Source organism: Sturnira hondurensis, unplaced genomic scaffold (assembly GCF_014824575.4).
Source record: "Sturnira hondurensis isolate 20B ecotype Veracruz unplaced genomic scaffold, ASM1482457v3 Scaffold0013063, whole genome shotgun sequence".
In the NCBI taxonomy this organism is placed as follows: Eukaryota; Metazoa; Chordata; class Mammalia; order Chiroptera; family Phyllostomidae; genus Sturnira; species Sturnira hondurensis.
In genome coordinates this window covers 336,713-352,404 of record NW_028085694.1, presented here as the reverse complement: position 1 = coordinate 352,404, position 15,692 = coordinate 336,713, and the positions used below count along the sequence as shown (strand labels likewise).

Genomic DNA, 15,692 nt, shown 5'->3' with positions numbered 1-15,692 from the left:
GTTTTTATGAGTTTTCTAACATTTCCTGGCACTTACCAGGTTAGCTTTCTATATTCCTATCATAGAGAAAGTAACAGCTTTTTCACTTCTTCTGTGGGAACTTAGCCAATGAGGAGTAAACATCCTTTCTTCTCTCTCCCTTAGTGTAGTATTGGATCATAAGTGACAGACTTTTTTCTTCATTTTGTTATTTAAATTCAGTCCTGTTCTTATTTTAGTGTTTTTCTTCACTGTGAGTTTGTTGAAATGCAATAAATTGAAAATGCCAATTTATGTTTTAGATCACAATTTCATAAATAAAAATGTATGTGTCAAATATATATTAACACATTTGTATATTTCAAATATTTGGCTGGCATGTGATGTGATCTAATTAAAGTGGAATATATAGCTTCCTACTTTGCAGTAAAACTGTACTGACTCAAAATAACCTAGTTAAATTGCAAATATACTGTAGATTGTAAGATATCGTTATAAGCTTGTACATCTGCCAAAATTGAAAGTGAAAGTTACTTTTGGCTTTTTTGAAAATAATGTATTTTCCTCCTTATTAGACAGGCAATGTATATTCATTGCTTTTTTAAAAAGAAAATATAACATACTTTGAAGAAAAGTGAAATTTTCTTTTAATTTTTTTACCCATTGATAATTATTGTTAATATCTTAATCTCTTTCCTTCCAGTCTTTCCATTGCCCATCCCACCCACCCAATTGTTATTTTAAACATATTTTGAAATAAAGCTTTGTGTACATAGCAGCAATATGCCGGGCTAGACATTGCTATGAAATAATAAAGGACACAAATGAGAGAAACCTTTCCTTACTCTCTAGATTATTTGAAATTTTTTGTTAGGACATCCTGAACTTTCTCTTTTGTATAAGTTGGTTTAAAGCCATGCTATTTGTAAACTTTATTTTTAACTTTTCTAAACACTTATGGCTTACAGCAGGATTGTTGTCAGTTTAAGAGGTTAAAAATAGTACAGTCTCTTTCTCCACAGCATAATTTTCTTTAATGAAATTAACATACATGATTAATAAACAGGGTACTGATGTAAGTATAACATGGACTATGGGTTAGTTGATCAGTAATTTCCCCAAGAGTGTTAATACTTTGAAGCACTTCTTTTTTAGTAATTTTAGAGAAAATCTTAGCAATACAAGAAGTCCTTAAGATAAAAGTTAAAAATCCTATAGAAGTTTGTTAGTTTGGGGTCTCTGTTGTGAGTGAGGAAAAGTCTTATGTTCACCCAATTGTCATTCACTTGTAGATAAATGCATTTTCTCTGGGTTTACTTTTATTGTTGTTTTTCATTCTCTTATTTGCATCTTGATGTGATCTATACCAGTCTGAGGATGTATATCATTCTTCACTTCTGGAAAATTCTTACCCATTTATTGCTTCATGTAGTGCTTGTCCCTATTTTCTTTATTCTCTTACTCTGGAGCTCTTAGTAGATCGGTCTTAGGTCTTCTTATTTAATCTTCCATGCTTTTTAATTTCTTTCATCTCTGTGTGATGAATTCAGAGTGCTTTTCTCAGTTATCTATTTGCCATATACTAATTCATTATCTTGGGCTATTCTGCTGTTTAATCTACCTACTGAGTTTTTCATTTATTTTGGTTCCTTTGAAATCCATCTAATTTTTACTCTTTGTTTCTTACTCATTCAGGTTTCTCTTTCTGTATTTAGTCACTTGAAATCTACTTAGCTGAACATTATTTTGATTGTTCTACAAACGCTGAGGGTATTAATTGCAGTGTTTCCTTGTGTTCGTATTTGACCCATTGGATTAAATGACTGCATTGAGGATACAGATAATATAAAATTTAAAGTACATTGGAAATTGGTTGGTAGGGTTAATTTTGCAAAACTGGAAATATTTTTTTGGAGGAATACTTTATGATCATGAATTTAGATTGATGGGGAAAGGGATAATATAACAAACATGGTAAAAAATGTAAACAGCACAGTGTTAAATAAACTTGGCTAGAATGAAATGGCTAAGCTTGTGGTTTCAATGATAAAAGATATAAGAATTATAGGGTTTCTTTTACATCTAGATAGTTGGTGTAGGATTGTGAATACTCTTAAAATTTATGTTTAGTTTTATGCTTAGAATATGTTTAGAGTTAGTTCTTTTTTATCTTTTATCTCTATTTCTGAGCATATTAATGAATTTTAAAGGGATTTTGTGATTAGAAGTTGGATCTAACTTTGTTTTTAAAAGTTGAAAAGGTGTATTCTGTTTAGTTTTGGAAAAGGGATGAAATTTTGTAGAGTAGCAAAGAATTGTGAATGGTGAATAAAAGTATTAAGCTTGTAAACAAATTAATACAATGTAGATGGTGTATGTAGTTACTACTGTTGTAATAGACTCCATTCATACTGAGATCAGCACTGAGACTTTCACTAGTTAAATAGCTATTTATATCCCTGAGGCTAATTTATCTTCCCTACGTCAAGAGTATTATGTAATTGCCTACTACTGGTTTCTGGCATTTCTGATACAATTTTTGGAGGGATAGAGACATAAATTTTAATAGATAGTATATCTCATTTCAGTTTCAAATGCAAGAAAGTCACATTTTTCAATAATTTTCACAGTTTACTGCAACTAAAATTTTTAGAAAAAAAATAGAAAGTATGGTAAATTTTCCTCTCTGCTCTCAGAAGGCATTTCTTTTTTCATCTTAAATTACAGATTATATTCTGTGTATCTCCTGCTCCTTTCCAAAAAATGTTTGAGCACAACAAAAGGCAGGAGTAAATATATGATTATGAAAAATCCAGGTCTATGCTATGGAAAGAATATGGAAAGCAAACATGTTAAGTACATGTGGGTCATATCTAATCCTAGCTAATATAGTTGCTATGATTGAATATCAGTTTTGTCCTTGAGCTTGGAGTATTATCAGAAATAGGAAAGCATAACTTCCTCAGCAGCGACAGATTTTTCTGAATTCTAAGAGAAGAATGTTAGTTAGTATAATAGACAAATCATTAAGAAAATAAAACTACTTTGCTAAGCGTAAGCCCTGCCCTCAAATTGCTCATAGTCTTTGTGGGGGTCTGATAAGAAAATGGATAATTGTTTGAACAGTATCCATATTATTAGCACATATAGGAGAGACATTTAATATAAATTCCAAGAAAGGGCATAGGCAGGAAATTCTTTCCTGGGAAGAATTGTAGTGAACTTAGAGAAAGTAAAAGTTAGCGGAACAAAGAAGCCAGCAGGAAGAGGTAGTTGAAGAAAGAAGAAAGCAAACAGACAGAACAGAGACAGAGGCATGAACACATGGAAGAGACTAATAGCTGTCACACTGCATGAAAGACCTTGAGGGATTAGCCAAAGAGCATACATATATAACCCAGGGACACAGACAACAGTGTGGTGATGGCCTGAAGGAAGGCAGGGGGGCGGAGTGAGGTCTGGGTGGAGGTTGGCAAAGAGGGAAAAAATGGGGACATCTGTATTAGTGTCAACAATAAAAATAAAGTTTTTTAAAACAAGGTTAGTATATCTGAAAGGTGGAGCATGTCTGGTAGCTGAACCAAGAAAGATTGTCTTCGTCAGTGAACTTCTGTAATGTCATTGGCATTTAGGAAGCAAGTTGAAAAGAAATGGGAGTTGAAATAGGCAAGGGCCTTCAAAGGGTTCACATCAAAAACAAGATATTTTCCTATAATAGTGGGGTTTTTTTGTTGTTGTTCTTTTTTTTAATAGCCTTTTAGTACCATGATTCTCAGACTAAGCACCAAAGCACTTGAGGGTACCTCAGCAAACTCTCAGATACTGTAGTATATTTTAAATTTTTGAGAGCAACACAGTGGCACAATTTGTTGGTTACCATGTGAACTAACTCGAGTCAGTTAAGTTTCATTTAGATTATTCTACATTCCTTTTGTACAATGGAACAGGAAATGAAGGTGAGACTATCCAATATGATTTTAAGGTTTGAGAAATTGTGAAAGTACTTAACCTAACAAGTAGATACATCCCATTGATAAGTAATTGCACTTATTAAAGGATGAAATAAGAATGTAATTTTTTCTTTTCAACTGGTATCATTTCAAACACCTTATATCTCCTAAGGTATAAGTATTTATTAAGTTATTTGGATCTTACTACTTAATTAATGGAATTGTTAGGTATGTCTGTCTTTTGGCCTATTGGGCATAAGGAAAATATCACTGAAACACTAGGGTCACCAGGAACCAAGAAATTCAGGGAACCTCTGGCTTAGTACATAATATTAAAGAACAAGTTTTCTTTTCTTTAATATAATTTATTGATTATGCTATTACAGTTGTTCCATTTTCCTCTCTTCACTCCCCTCCACCCTGCACAGCCTCTCCCACCCACCTTCCCCCCTTTAGTTCATGTCCGTGTGTCATGCTTAACAACTTCTTTAGCTTCTACATTTCCCATACTATTCTTACCCTCCCGCTGTCTATTTTCTACCTACCATCTATGCTACTTATTTTCTGTACCTTTTCCCCCTCTCTCCCCCTCCCACTCCCCTGTTGCTAACCCTCCATGTGATCTCCATTTCTGTGATTCTGTTCCTGTTCTAGTTGTTTGCTTTTTGTTTTTGTTTTAGGTGTGGTTAATAATTGTGAGTTTGCTGTCATTTTACTGTACATGTTTTTTAATCTTCTTTTTCTTAGATATGTCCCTTTAACATTTCTTACAATAAGGGCTTGGTGATGACGAACTCCTCTGGTGTGACCTTATCTGAGAAACACTTTATCTGCCCTTGCATTCTAAAAGCTTTGCTGGATAGAGCAATCTGGGATGTAGGTCCTTGTCTTTCCTGACTTGGAATACTTCTTTCCAGCCCCTTCTTGCCTGTAAGGTCTCTTTTGAGAAATCAGCTGACAGTCTGATGGGAACTCCTCTGTAGTTAACTATCTCCTTTTCTCTTGCTGCTTCTAGAATTCTCTCCTTCATTTTAATCGTGGCTAATGTAATTATGATGTGCCTTGGTATGTTCCTCCTTGGGACCAACTTCTTTGGGACTCTGAGCTTCCTGGACTTCCTAGAAGTCTATTTCCTTTGCCATATTGGGGGAGTTTTCTTTCATTATTTGTTCAAGTAAGTTTTCAATTTCTTGCTGCTGTTCTCCTTCTGGCAGCCTATAATTTGGATATTATAGGAACATTTCAAGTTGTCCCAGAGGTTCCTGAGTCTCTCTTCATTTTTTTGAATTCTTGTTTCTTCATTCTTTTCTTTTTGGTTGTTTCTTTCTTCTTTCTGGTCCACTCCACTGACTTGAGTCCCAGTTTTCCCATCACTATTGGTTCCCAGTACTTTTTCCTTTATTTCACTTAATGTAGCCTTCATTTCTTCATCTAATTTGCGACCAAATTCAACTAATTCTGTGAGCATCCTGATCACCAGTGCTTTGAACTGTGCATCTAATAGGTTGGCTATCTCTTTGTTGCTTAGTTGTATTTTTTTCTGGGGTTTTGATCTGTTCTTTCATTTGGGACTTTTTTTTTTTTTCGTCTTTTGTCTTCACGTGCTTGTTACATAGTGAGGAGCAGAACCTTAGGTGTTCACCAGGGCGGGGCAACCCACATCACTGGGTGGTGATGCTGTATGTGGGGGAGGGGTCTGATAGGGAATGATGGCACTTGCTCCGTTCTCTGCTGGGTTTCAGTCCCTTCCCCCACTTCCCCTAAGCAAAGTGGGCCCTTCTGGTGCTGATTCTCATGTGGGTGGGCTTTTGTATGTTCTAGGACCCTGTGGGTCTCTCCAGTGAACTCTCCTGTGAGGCTGGAAGTCTCTCCCAGCACCTCAACCCCCACAGGTGTTTTCAGTTAGTGGTTTGAGGCTTTATTTTCCCACTGGGACCCTGTCTCGCTCCCCAGATTCATCTGGTTTATCTGCGCTCGAATGTGGGACCACCTGGTCTGCCAGCTGCCTTGTGCACCACACCCCTCCACAATCGCCACCTCTCTGGGTCCACTAGCCACTGCTTTGTAGCAACTCCTCTCCGCCCGGCCACCCAGCTCCAGCCCTCCTATTGGTCTGAATGTTTCTTCTTTGACTCCTTGGTTGTCAGACTTCCATACAGTTCAATTTTCTGTCAGTACCGGTTGTTTTTTTTTGTTTCTAAATTTTTGTTGTCCTTATTTTGGTTGTGCAAGGAGGCACAGTGTGTCTGTCTACCTACACCTCGATCTTGGTGGGAAGTCGAAATGTCTCTCTTTTCTATGTCCTTCACAAATTTAATTTCTCTTTCAAAAGGTAAACATTATCTTTAGTTTCTTATTTTTCAGAAATTAGTAATTTTAGCACCAAGAGTATTATATATAATAATGGAGTTTAAAATATTAAATGGTATACAAATAGCTGGAACATAATTTTGGGTCTTTTAGATGTGCTTGCCTCAATTGATTTTTTATTTAAGATTATTAACGGATACTGTGTATAATCTTAGCTTCTGTCAATAGGACATAATTTATTTGGTTGGCCAAAAAGTTTGTTTAGTATTTTCCATATGAGGGTTCTAGTACTGCTTATTAGTTGTCTTTAACTTCATTCAAAATAATTTTGTTAGATTGTACTGTGACAGCTGTCATATCAGCATCATGTTAAAAAAAAACAAATTGCTTAATTTTGTGCGGCCATTTTAATGTTGAAGATGGAAAAAAATATGCAACATTGTTGGCACATCATGCTTTATTGTCCCAAGAAAGGTAAAAACACAACTGAAGGGAAAAAAAATCTGCAGTGTATATGGAAGGTGTTATGACTGATTCAATGTGTCACAAATGGTTTTCAAAGTTTCTTGATACTGTTGACATTTTTGCCAAGTAATTCTGTGCTGTTGGGGCTGTCTTAATGCATTGGAAGATGTTTAGCAGCACTCCTGGCCTCTGCCGACTAAAAGCCAATAGCAGGAGATAGCTGATTTACTCAAAACATCCAAATCAATACAGTTATTTGTAAAAATGAAAAAGGTGTCTTTTATTTTACCAAAAAAAAACCCCCAACAACTAAACAGACTTTCTGGCCAACCCAGTAGATATATTTTCTAGTAATGATGTTTTTGTAATGAGTCAACCAAATTATCAGTTGCAATGGTTAGCCATGAAAATAAAAAGATCTGAATATAGTCTCATGAACTAATGCACGTCTCCCCCAAGCCTTAATGCATGTAATTCATGAACTAAAAAATGGTCAGAGGATAGAACTTTATTTTATTTTTGCCAATTTTAGTTTATTTTTAAGAGCTTTCCTGTAGAAGATAAAGTATCATTTTATCTCAGTGTGGAACTTATATTATTTTTCACTTATTGACTACGTGAGCCAAGAATTATATGTAGAGCTACAGTTATACTATTTTGAATTATCACAATATCTCTGAAAGGTATAGTCAATATTATTATTTAGATTTTATAGACAATTAAACTCAGTGTTGGAAAGGTTAAATGACTTACTCAAGATTCATAGTGTAGGCACTGGATCTAACTGAAGTCATAGGATATTGAAAATCTGCTATTTTGCCCTGGCTGGTGTAGCTCAGTGGATTGAGCACAGGCCTGTGAACCACACGATCGTGGTTCGATTCCCAGTCAAGGGCACATGCCTGGGTTGCAGGCCAGTTCCCAGTAGGGGAAGCATGAGGGGCAACCATACATTAATATTTCCCTCCCTCTCTCCTTCCCTTCCCCTCTACAGATAAATAAATAAAATCTGTTTTAAAAATCTACTATTTTATACAATCTCTTGTGTAGATATGTTGTATTTATTTTAATATAAATTTGTCAGGTATTGCTATTTAGTGAGTTGGCAGTTTTTGAAATTAGTTACAATGTAACTACCTTCATTATAATTACAATTAAGGAAATAGTCTGTTGCTTATTAAAGAATTAAATATAATGTACCTAATAAAGAATCAGTCACTTCGTATATAGTTTTATTCTTATGCTGCACATTTTACTGAGCAACTAACTTTCCTAAACTCTCACATACATGTTTTTTTTTCTGTAGGGAGATTCACGAACTCTTCCATTTTCTGAGAATGTGAGTGCTGTTCAAAGATTAGACTTTTCAGATACAATGGTGCAACAGAGATTGGATGATATCAAGGATCGAATCAAGAGAGAAATAAGGAAAGAACTGAAAATCAAAGAAGGGGCTGAAAATCTGAGGAAAGTCACAACTGATAAAAAAAGTTTGGCCTATGTGGACAACATTTTGAAAAAGTCAAATAAAAAATTAGAAGAACTGCATCACAAGCTACAGGAACTAAACGCACATATTGTTGTATCAGATCCAGAAGATGTTACAGGTATATGTATATTTTTCATTTGATGTATATATGGTATAATAAGAAGAAATACATCCTTTTTAAAAATAGCTTCATGATACATACTTTTTGGTTTTTCTGAAAGTACAGTTTTTTTATTTTCTCTTATAGTTAAGGTCTTGTTCATATTCTGTTCAGAAGTGCGTTGAATTGATGGGTATGAAAATTGAAACATTTACTTAGAGATGAATAAGCCTGCTGTCTACTTACCCTCTGTCAGTAAGATATTACTCAGAGTTATATTTTAGTATTAATGTTTCGTATTGAGTCAGCCACATGTTTTTACCTGATGCATCCTTGTGATCAGCAGCATGAATTTGCCAGATGACTTTTTAAAGTTAAAAATGCATTCTGTGACCAATGGCTGTTTTATTCTTTACAAATATAGTTACTCAAATGTATGACCTTTGTTCTTTGTGCTATAAGCAGCTAAATTAACAAATACAACCCCTGGCAGATTGTTTAAAAAACAAGAAGACAATTTTAAAAGCCACACATTATCATTTTTTTCTTATTTTAATTTTTAAGTATATTTTATTGATTATGCTATTATAGTTGTCTCAGTTTTTTTCTCCCCTTTGCTCCCTCCACCTGGTACTCCAATTTCCTCCCTCTAAGTCTAAGAGTAATACCCCTCTTAGTTCATGTCCTTGGATCGTACATATAAGCTCTTTAACTTCTCCATTTCCTATACTGTTCTTAACCCCTACCCCATCTGTTTTGTACCTACCAATTATGTTTCTTAATTCCTGTACCTTCCCCCCATTATCTCCATTTCCCCCTCCCCAACGATAACCCTCCATGTGATCTCCATTTCTATGATTCTGTTCCTGTTCTAGTTGTTTGCTTAGTTTATTTTTGATTTTGTTTTTTTTGGGGGGGGGTTTAGGTTTAGTTGTTGATAGTTTTGAGTTTGTTGTCATTTTATTGTTCATAGTTTTGATCTTTTTCTTAGATAAAAGTCTCTTTAACATTTCATATAATAAAGGCTTGGTGATGATGAACTCCTCTAACTTTACCTTATCAGGGAAGCACTTTATCTGCCCCTCCTTTCTAAATGAAACCTTTGCTGAATAGAGTAACCTGCAGTGTAGGTCCTTGCTTTTCATGACTTGGAATAGTTCTTGCCAGCCCCTTCTTGCCTTCAAGGTTTCTTTTGAGAAATCAGCTGACAGTCTACTGGGAACTCCTTTGTAGGTAACTGTCTCCTTGTCTCTTGCTGCTTTTAAGATTCTCTCTTTATCTTTAAACTTTGGCATTTTAATTATGATGTGTCTTGTGTTCCTCTTGGGGTCCAACTTGTTTGGGACTCTAAGAACTTCCTGGACTTTTTTTTATGTTTATTTCATTCACCAGATTGGTGAAGTTTTCTTTCATTATTTTTTCAAATAAGTTTTCAGTTTCTTGTTCTTGCTCTTCTCCTTCTGGCACCCATATGATTTGGATGTTGGAATGTTTAAAGTTGTCCTGAAGGTTCCTGAGTCTCTCCTCGTTTTTTTTTGAATTCTTGTTTCTTCTTTGTTTCAGTTCAATGTTTATTTCTTCCTTTTGTTCCAAATCATTGATTTGAGTCCCAGCTTCCTTCCCTTCACTGTTGGTTTCCTCTATATATTTTTTTAATTTCACTTCACATAGCCATCCCTTTTTTTTATTTTGCAGCCATACTCAATCATTTCTGTGAGCATCCTGATTACTAGTGTTGAGCTCAGTATCTGATAGGTTGGCTGTCTCCTCATCACTTAGTTCTTTTTCTAGAGTTTTTTATCTGTTCTTTCATTTGGGCCATATTTGTGTCCGTGTACCTGTTATGTGGTAAGGGACAGAGCCTTAGGTATTTGCCAGGGCTGGGCAACCTGCTCCACTGCATTCTGGTGCTTTAGGTGGAGGAGGAGTCAGAGAGGGAACAATGCCAGAGATCCATTTTCCTCCCACTTTCAGTCACTTCTCCCTCTTCCTGAAAGCAAAGGTCGCCCTTCCAGTCGCTCCATTGGTGGTGATTTTCAGAGGGGGTGGGCTTGTGTACACTTTAGTTCCCCATGGGCCCTTCAGATGGATTCTCCTGAGAAACTGGCAGTTTCTTTTGCTACTGTAACTTTTTTTTTTTTTTGGAAAAATATAACCCATAAGTCTAATTGAAGAACATGATTTTAATTACTTGATTTTTAAATTGAATTTATTGGGGTGACATTGGTTAACAAATTTAAACAGTTTTCAGGTACACAATTCTACATACATCATCTGTATATTGTGTTGTCTATTTACCACTCCACATTAAGTCTCCTTCCATTACCATTTATTCCCCTTTACACTCTTCTCCCTCCTCACCCCCACTTTCCACTGGCAGTCACTGTATTGTTGTTTGTTCCATGAGTGTCTTTCTTTTTTTCTCTTTACTTAATCTCTTAACTGTTCTCACCCACAATAGAATTAACAAATGTTTATGTTGGACATTTTTTAGTGCCTCAGAAAATAAAAATAGAAAAGCTACCTTGTTCCATCTTAGGCCATCTCTCTGAAGGTAGCATTGCTAACTTTTTGTTGTTTATACTTCGAGAAAAAAATTTCTGTGTTTGTACCAATATTCATTCATTTATATATACATTATTTCTAAAAATTTTTACTTAAAAATTATTTAATACACATTTGATCTAATAGTTTTTTCTTTGCAAAGATGGTATTTTGAGCAAGGTATTTAATCTCTATAACCCTCCATTTCTTTTTTTAAATGTATTTTATCCATTATACCATTACAGTTGTTCTATTGTCCCCTTCATTCCCCTCCACCCTGCACACCCCTCCCCTACCATTCCCCCCTTTTGTTTATGTTCATGTGTCTCAAGTTCTTTAGATTCTATATTTCCCCTACTATTCTTGCCCCCCCTGTCTATTTTCCACCTACTGTCTATGCTACTTATTCTCTGTACCTTCTCCCCCCTTCTCCTCCTCCCACTCCCCTGTTGCTAACCCTCCATGTGTTCTTCATTTCTATGGCTCCGCTCCTGATCTAGCTGTCCTCTTGGTTTGCTTTTGTTTTAGGCGTGGTTGTTAGTAACTGTGAGTTTGCTGTCCTTTCACTGTTCATATTTTTCATCTTCTTTTTCTTAGCTAAGTCCCATTAAAATTTCATATAATAAGGGCTTGGTGATGATGAACTCCTTGAATTTGATCTTATCTGTGAAGCACTTTATCTGCCCTTCCATTTCTTTATTTGTGAAAAAAAAGTGGTGTGTAAGGAATGGTAGAGTACTAATGTATCTGACTCTGTAGAAATTATATACGAAGTAGTGTTAGGTGATAAGTAATAGCAGATATAAGTAAAATTAAATTTAATTAAGAAACTCAGATTACCCATCTCAAAAGTTGCATAAAATACTTTTGATATTCCCTCTATTTATTAGACAACTATTTTACTGAATCAATTTCAACATTTGGGACTTTTCTTAGGAGTTTCATTTGAAGAACTCTCTATGTACAGACTTCACACTTTCCTTAGGGAAAGTCTAAAATAAGAAATGACACTGGAGCTTTTAAACTTTGTTTACTTAGGGAAAGTATTTTACTTCTCACAGAATACCCATAACTACCTTGTAATTGGAATGCAGAAGAGTTTTTACCACACAATGAGTAGTCCATTTGGTTTCCCCCAATCCTTTTGAAAATGGTAATTTTACTGAAGCATAAATTATATATGATAAAATGCACATATTTTAAGTTTATGACTTGATGAGTTTTAACAGATGTACTACATATACTCAGGTAACCTTCACTACCACCAGTGATTCTGAAATTTTCTGTCACTTCAGTGGTTCTCTTGTATACACACTTCTCAATCAATCTCTAATCCCCATCTCTGACTTCAGGCAACTGCTGGTCTGCCTTCTATGACTGTAGATTGAATTTGTTTTTGCTAGAGTTTCATATAAAGAAATGATGTTTGAGTCTTGACTAGCAAATTCCTTTTCTCCCTCAAAGGCCATTTGGCATATTACTGTAAAACACTCCCTGACTTTCTCTGATTATCTTCTTTGTTGTACTTTGTCCATTCGTTATTTTATTATATTGTGTTGTACATGTTTATATCACTTACTAAACTTTAGGCTCCTTGAGGGCAGAGTTGTGTTTTCATCCACTGTCTTCAGGACTTATCTTAGAACTTGGAACATAGTAGATATATAGCTTTCAATGTTAGCTCTCCAAAAGAAAAAGAAGGGAAGGGAAGAACTTAAGATGATTGTCCAACCACAGGCTAATGAAAGTGTTCTGAGCATATTCTACATAGTCTGGACTAAGCTATGATGTTCAGTAGGTTAGGGGTATTAAGTGCATTTTGATTTAGGATATTTAAAAATTTATAGTAGGTTTACCAGAATGGAACCCCACTGTAAATTGAGCATGTATGTGTGTATTAATAGCAGAAGTATTTGGCTAATTCCTGATGTCTTCGGGAGGACATGTAAGCAAATCAATGTAAAATCAATGTAAAAATTATGTAAGCAAAACTACTACTTTTACTAGTTTAGATTTGGCTAGGTTTACGCCAGTACTTCAACTATATTTTCTCCTTTAAAAAAAACACACAGTAAATACCTTGACTCAAAAGCAGAAATTCTGATTGTTTTAGTACCACTTTATGAATACTGAGCATTGGGAGTCCATTGGCTATAAAATAAAGACCAAAGGTTATATGATCTGAGATGTCATCCCAGCTAGAATGAATATTACGTAGTTGTATGGTTGTATACCACTCGCAGCCCCCTCAGGCCTTTCTTTTTCTTACTTGAAACCCATGTCAGAGATAGAATCTATAGGGTTTGATTACAGGACATGCAGACTTTCACTGGAAAGTGAAAGTGAAAAAAAAAGGAAGCATCTTTAGTAAGTCAGACTTTAGTTATGGATTATTAGCCTTGCCAAACAGAAAACAAACATTTAGAAGTAGTCTCCCAGGAAAGAAGAGTTCAATTTTAAACACGATGAAATGCATAGCCAATAGGATATTCAGCTAATATCCATAAAGTTATATATAAGGTTATCCATAAGGTTTATATCTGTATATAAATTACCAGATGAAGCTCAGAAAATCCATTTTAGCTTGAGTTACCACTTTGAAAGTACCAGAAAATATGGTGTGGTAAATTCCAATCTACTTTAATTCCACTTGAACTTATTTATATGCCATTGCTATTTATATTCTCGACCTATTATCTTCAATTCCACAAATTAGATCTAATTATTATTATTTTACCTAGTCATTGTTGGTTTACAGCTACCCGCATGTTTATCACTTTTTTTGTCCACCATATTTTAAGAAAATTCTCACCAAAGGTATGTTGTTCTATTGATTTTAGAGAGAGAGAGAAAGACACACATCAGTGTGAGAGAGAAACATGGATCAGTGGCCTCCTGTATACACCCGGACTGGGGATTGAACCCAGTACCTTTTGGTGCATGGGACAATGCTCTAACCAACTGAGCCACCTGGCCAGGGTTTTGTCCACCATTTCTTTATAATTCTCAGACCTTCCTTCTAGAATCATTTTGTTTCTTTTTTAAAAAATATATGTTATTGATTATGCTATTTCTTCCTGAAGCTACACACTGTAGAAAGATATTTTCCCTTATTTACAATTCTAGGTCAACATTTGTTTTCTCTCAGCACTTGGAAACTGTTACTTCAGTCTTCTCCTGTTGTGGAGGAGGAGACAGATGTCAGTTTAATGGTTGAATCCATGTAGATTCTATGTTTTCTCCCTAGATTCTTTTAAGATATTCTTTGTCTGCAGTATTCTCTTTAAGAATAATTGTGTAAATTTACTTTCATTTGATCTGCTTGGGATTTGATGTGTTTCTTGAATCTGAGATTGTGTATTTTGTTGATTATGAGAAATTCTTAGCCCTTATGTTTTTGAGTACTGCACCTTTTGTATTCCCTCTGATCCTTCACTTTGAACTCCAATTAGGTACATGATGATTTCCTCAAGTCTGCCTCCATTTCTCTAATATTCTTTTTACCTGTGTCCAGTTTGCTCTTGATCACATATATTGTATTTCTAATATATATATATATTTAGAAATACATACTTCTAAATAGGTATATGTTTAATTCTAGAAGTTCTGTTTTGTTATCTTGGTAATTTATTTTTATCTTTACCCAAGAACATATTTTTCATTGCTTTTAAAGAGAGAGGAAGTGGGTAGGGGGGAGAGAAAGAGAGAGAGAGAAGTATCAATGTGAGAGTTCATTGGCAACTTCCATACTCACTGCAACTAGGGATCAAACCTGCAATCTAAGTATGTGCCCTGACTAGGAATCAAACCTGCAACTTTTTGGTGCACCGGATGGTGCTCCAACCATCTGAGTCATACCAGCCAGGGCAATCTTGGTAATTTTTTATAGTTTCTTGTCCCAGTTGTTCTTTTGATACGTCTTATATTTAATTTTACATAAGAAATACACTTTTTTTCACATTCTGTATAATATAATGACAATAAGTAAAATCTTTGCCACACAACTCATAGTTTTTTCTTATTCATGTTGATTTCCTTTTCCTATCTGAGCTTTGTGACTGTTTTCACTGGAAATTTCTCTGTGGAAATTCTTTTCGCTCTGAATGTGAATGCCTTCTTTCAAAGAGGATGTGTATTTGTTTCTGTCAGATGCCTAAAAGCATTACTAACTTGAGGACAGTTAAAATAAAGTTTGAACTTAAAATTTGGGGTGAGGGTCACTTAACTAGTGTGATTTCCTGCCTCTAAACTTTATGAGAACAGTAGGAATTTTGAAAGAGCATCTATTCCTCCCCCCGCTGCCCTTCTCCCAGGCATCGCCAGCCAAAGGCACGTCAAGAAATAATCTAGTCATCAATGACGCCATTTGAGATTCCTGTATTTGGTCAGGTTTTTCCTGATTTGATTGCGCACTATGTAGAGTTCCCAAGGCCTTTTCTTGTGCTCTTGTTAAAATCCCGTGTTTACTCCACTAGGTTGAGGAACACCTTCCAAGTCTGTTTTTATCAGAAAAGCAAAAGCATTCTCAGAAGTCTACAGATGTCTAGTTATATCTGTCCTGGGATTAGGTCACATACACCATGATCCACCTTATCCCTAGCTCCCAACTGCAAACTGAGAAATCTTCTTTTGTTTGTTTGTTTTTCCTCTTAATGCTTCTTATTTTAAACAAAATAGAAGGACAGAGGTTTTGGAGTTTTTGTTAGCCACATTATAGTGTCAGGCACTTAAAGATTGTAAATACTGTGTCTGAATTCTTCTACAACTCTGTGATTTATTTGAGGTGTCTTGTAGCACTTTGAATTTATTTGTAATTGTTGTCTTTAGTTATTTTTGATAAAATTATAGTTTCTTA

At 35.1% G+C, this 15,692-nt stretch overlaps 1 protein-coding gene across 2 annotated transcripts in view; it reads left to right on the top strand.

Moving 5' to 3' along the window:
* The window catches only part of PKN2 (protein kinase N2), a 127,804-nt gene that overhangs the window by 34,903 nt on the left and 77,209 nt on the right, over positions 1–15,692 (top strand). For both annotated transcript variants that reach the window (XM_037060915.1, XM_037060914.1), the window contains exon 2: positions 8,011–8,311. In XM_037060915.1, coding sequence (XP_036916810.1) covers positions 8,011–8,311 — 301 coding nt within the window. The remainder of the gene's footprint in view (positions 1–8,010; positions 8,312–15,692) is intronic.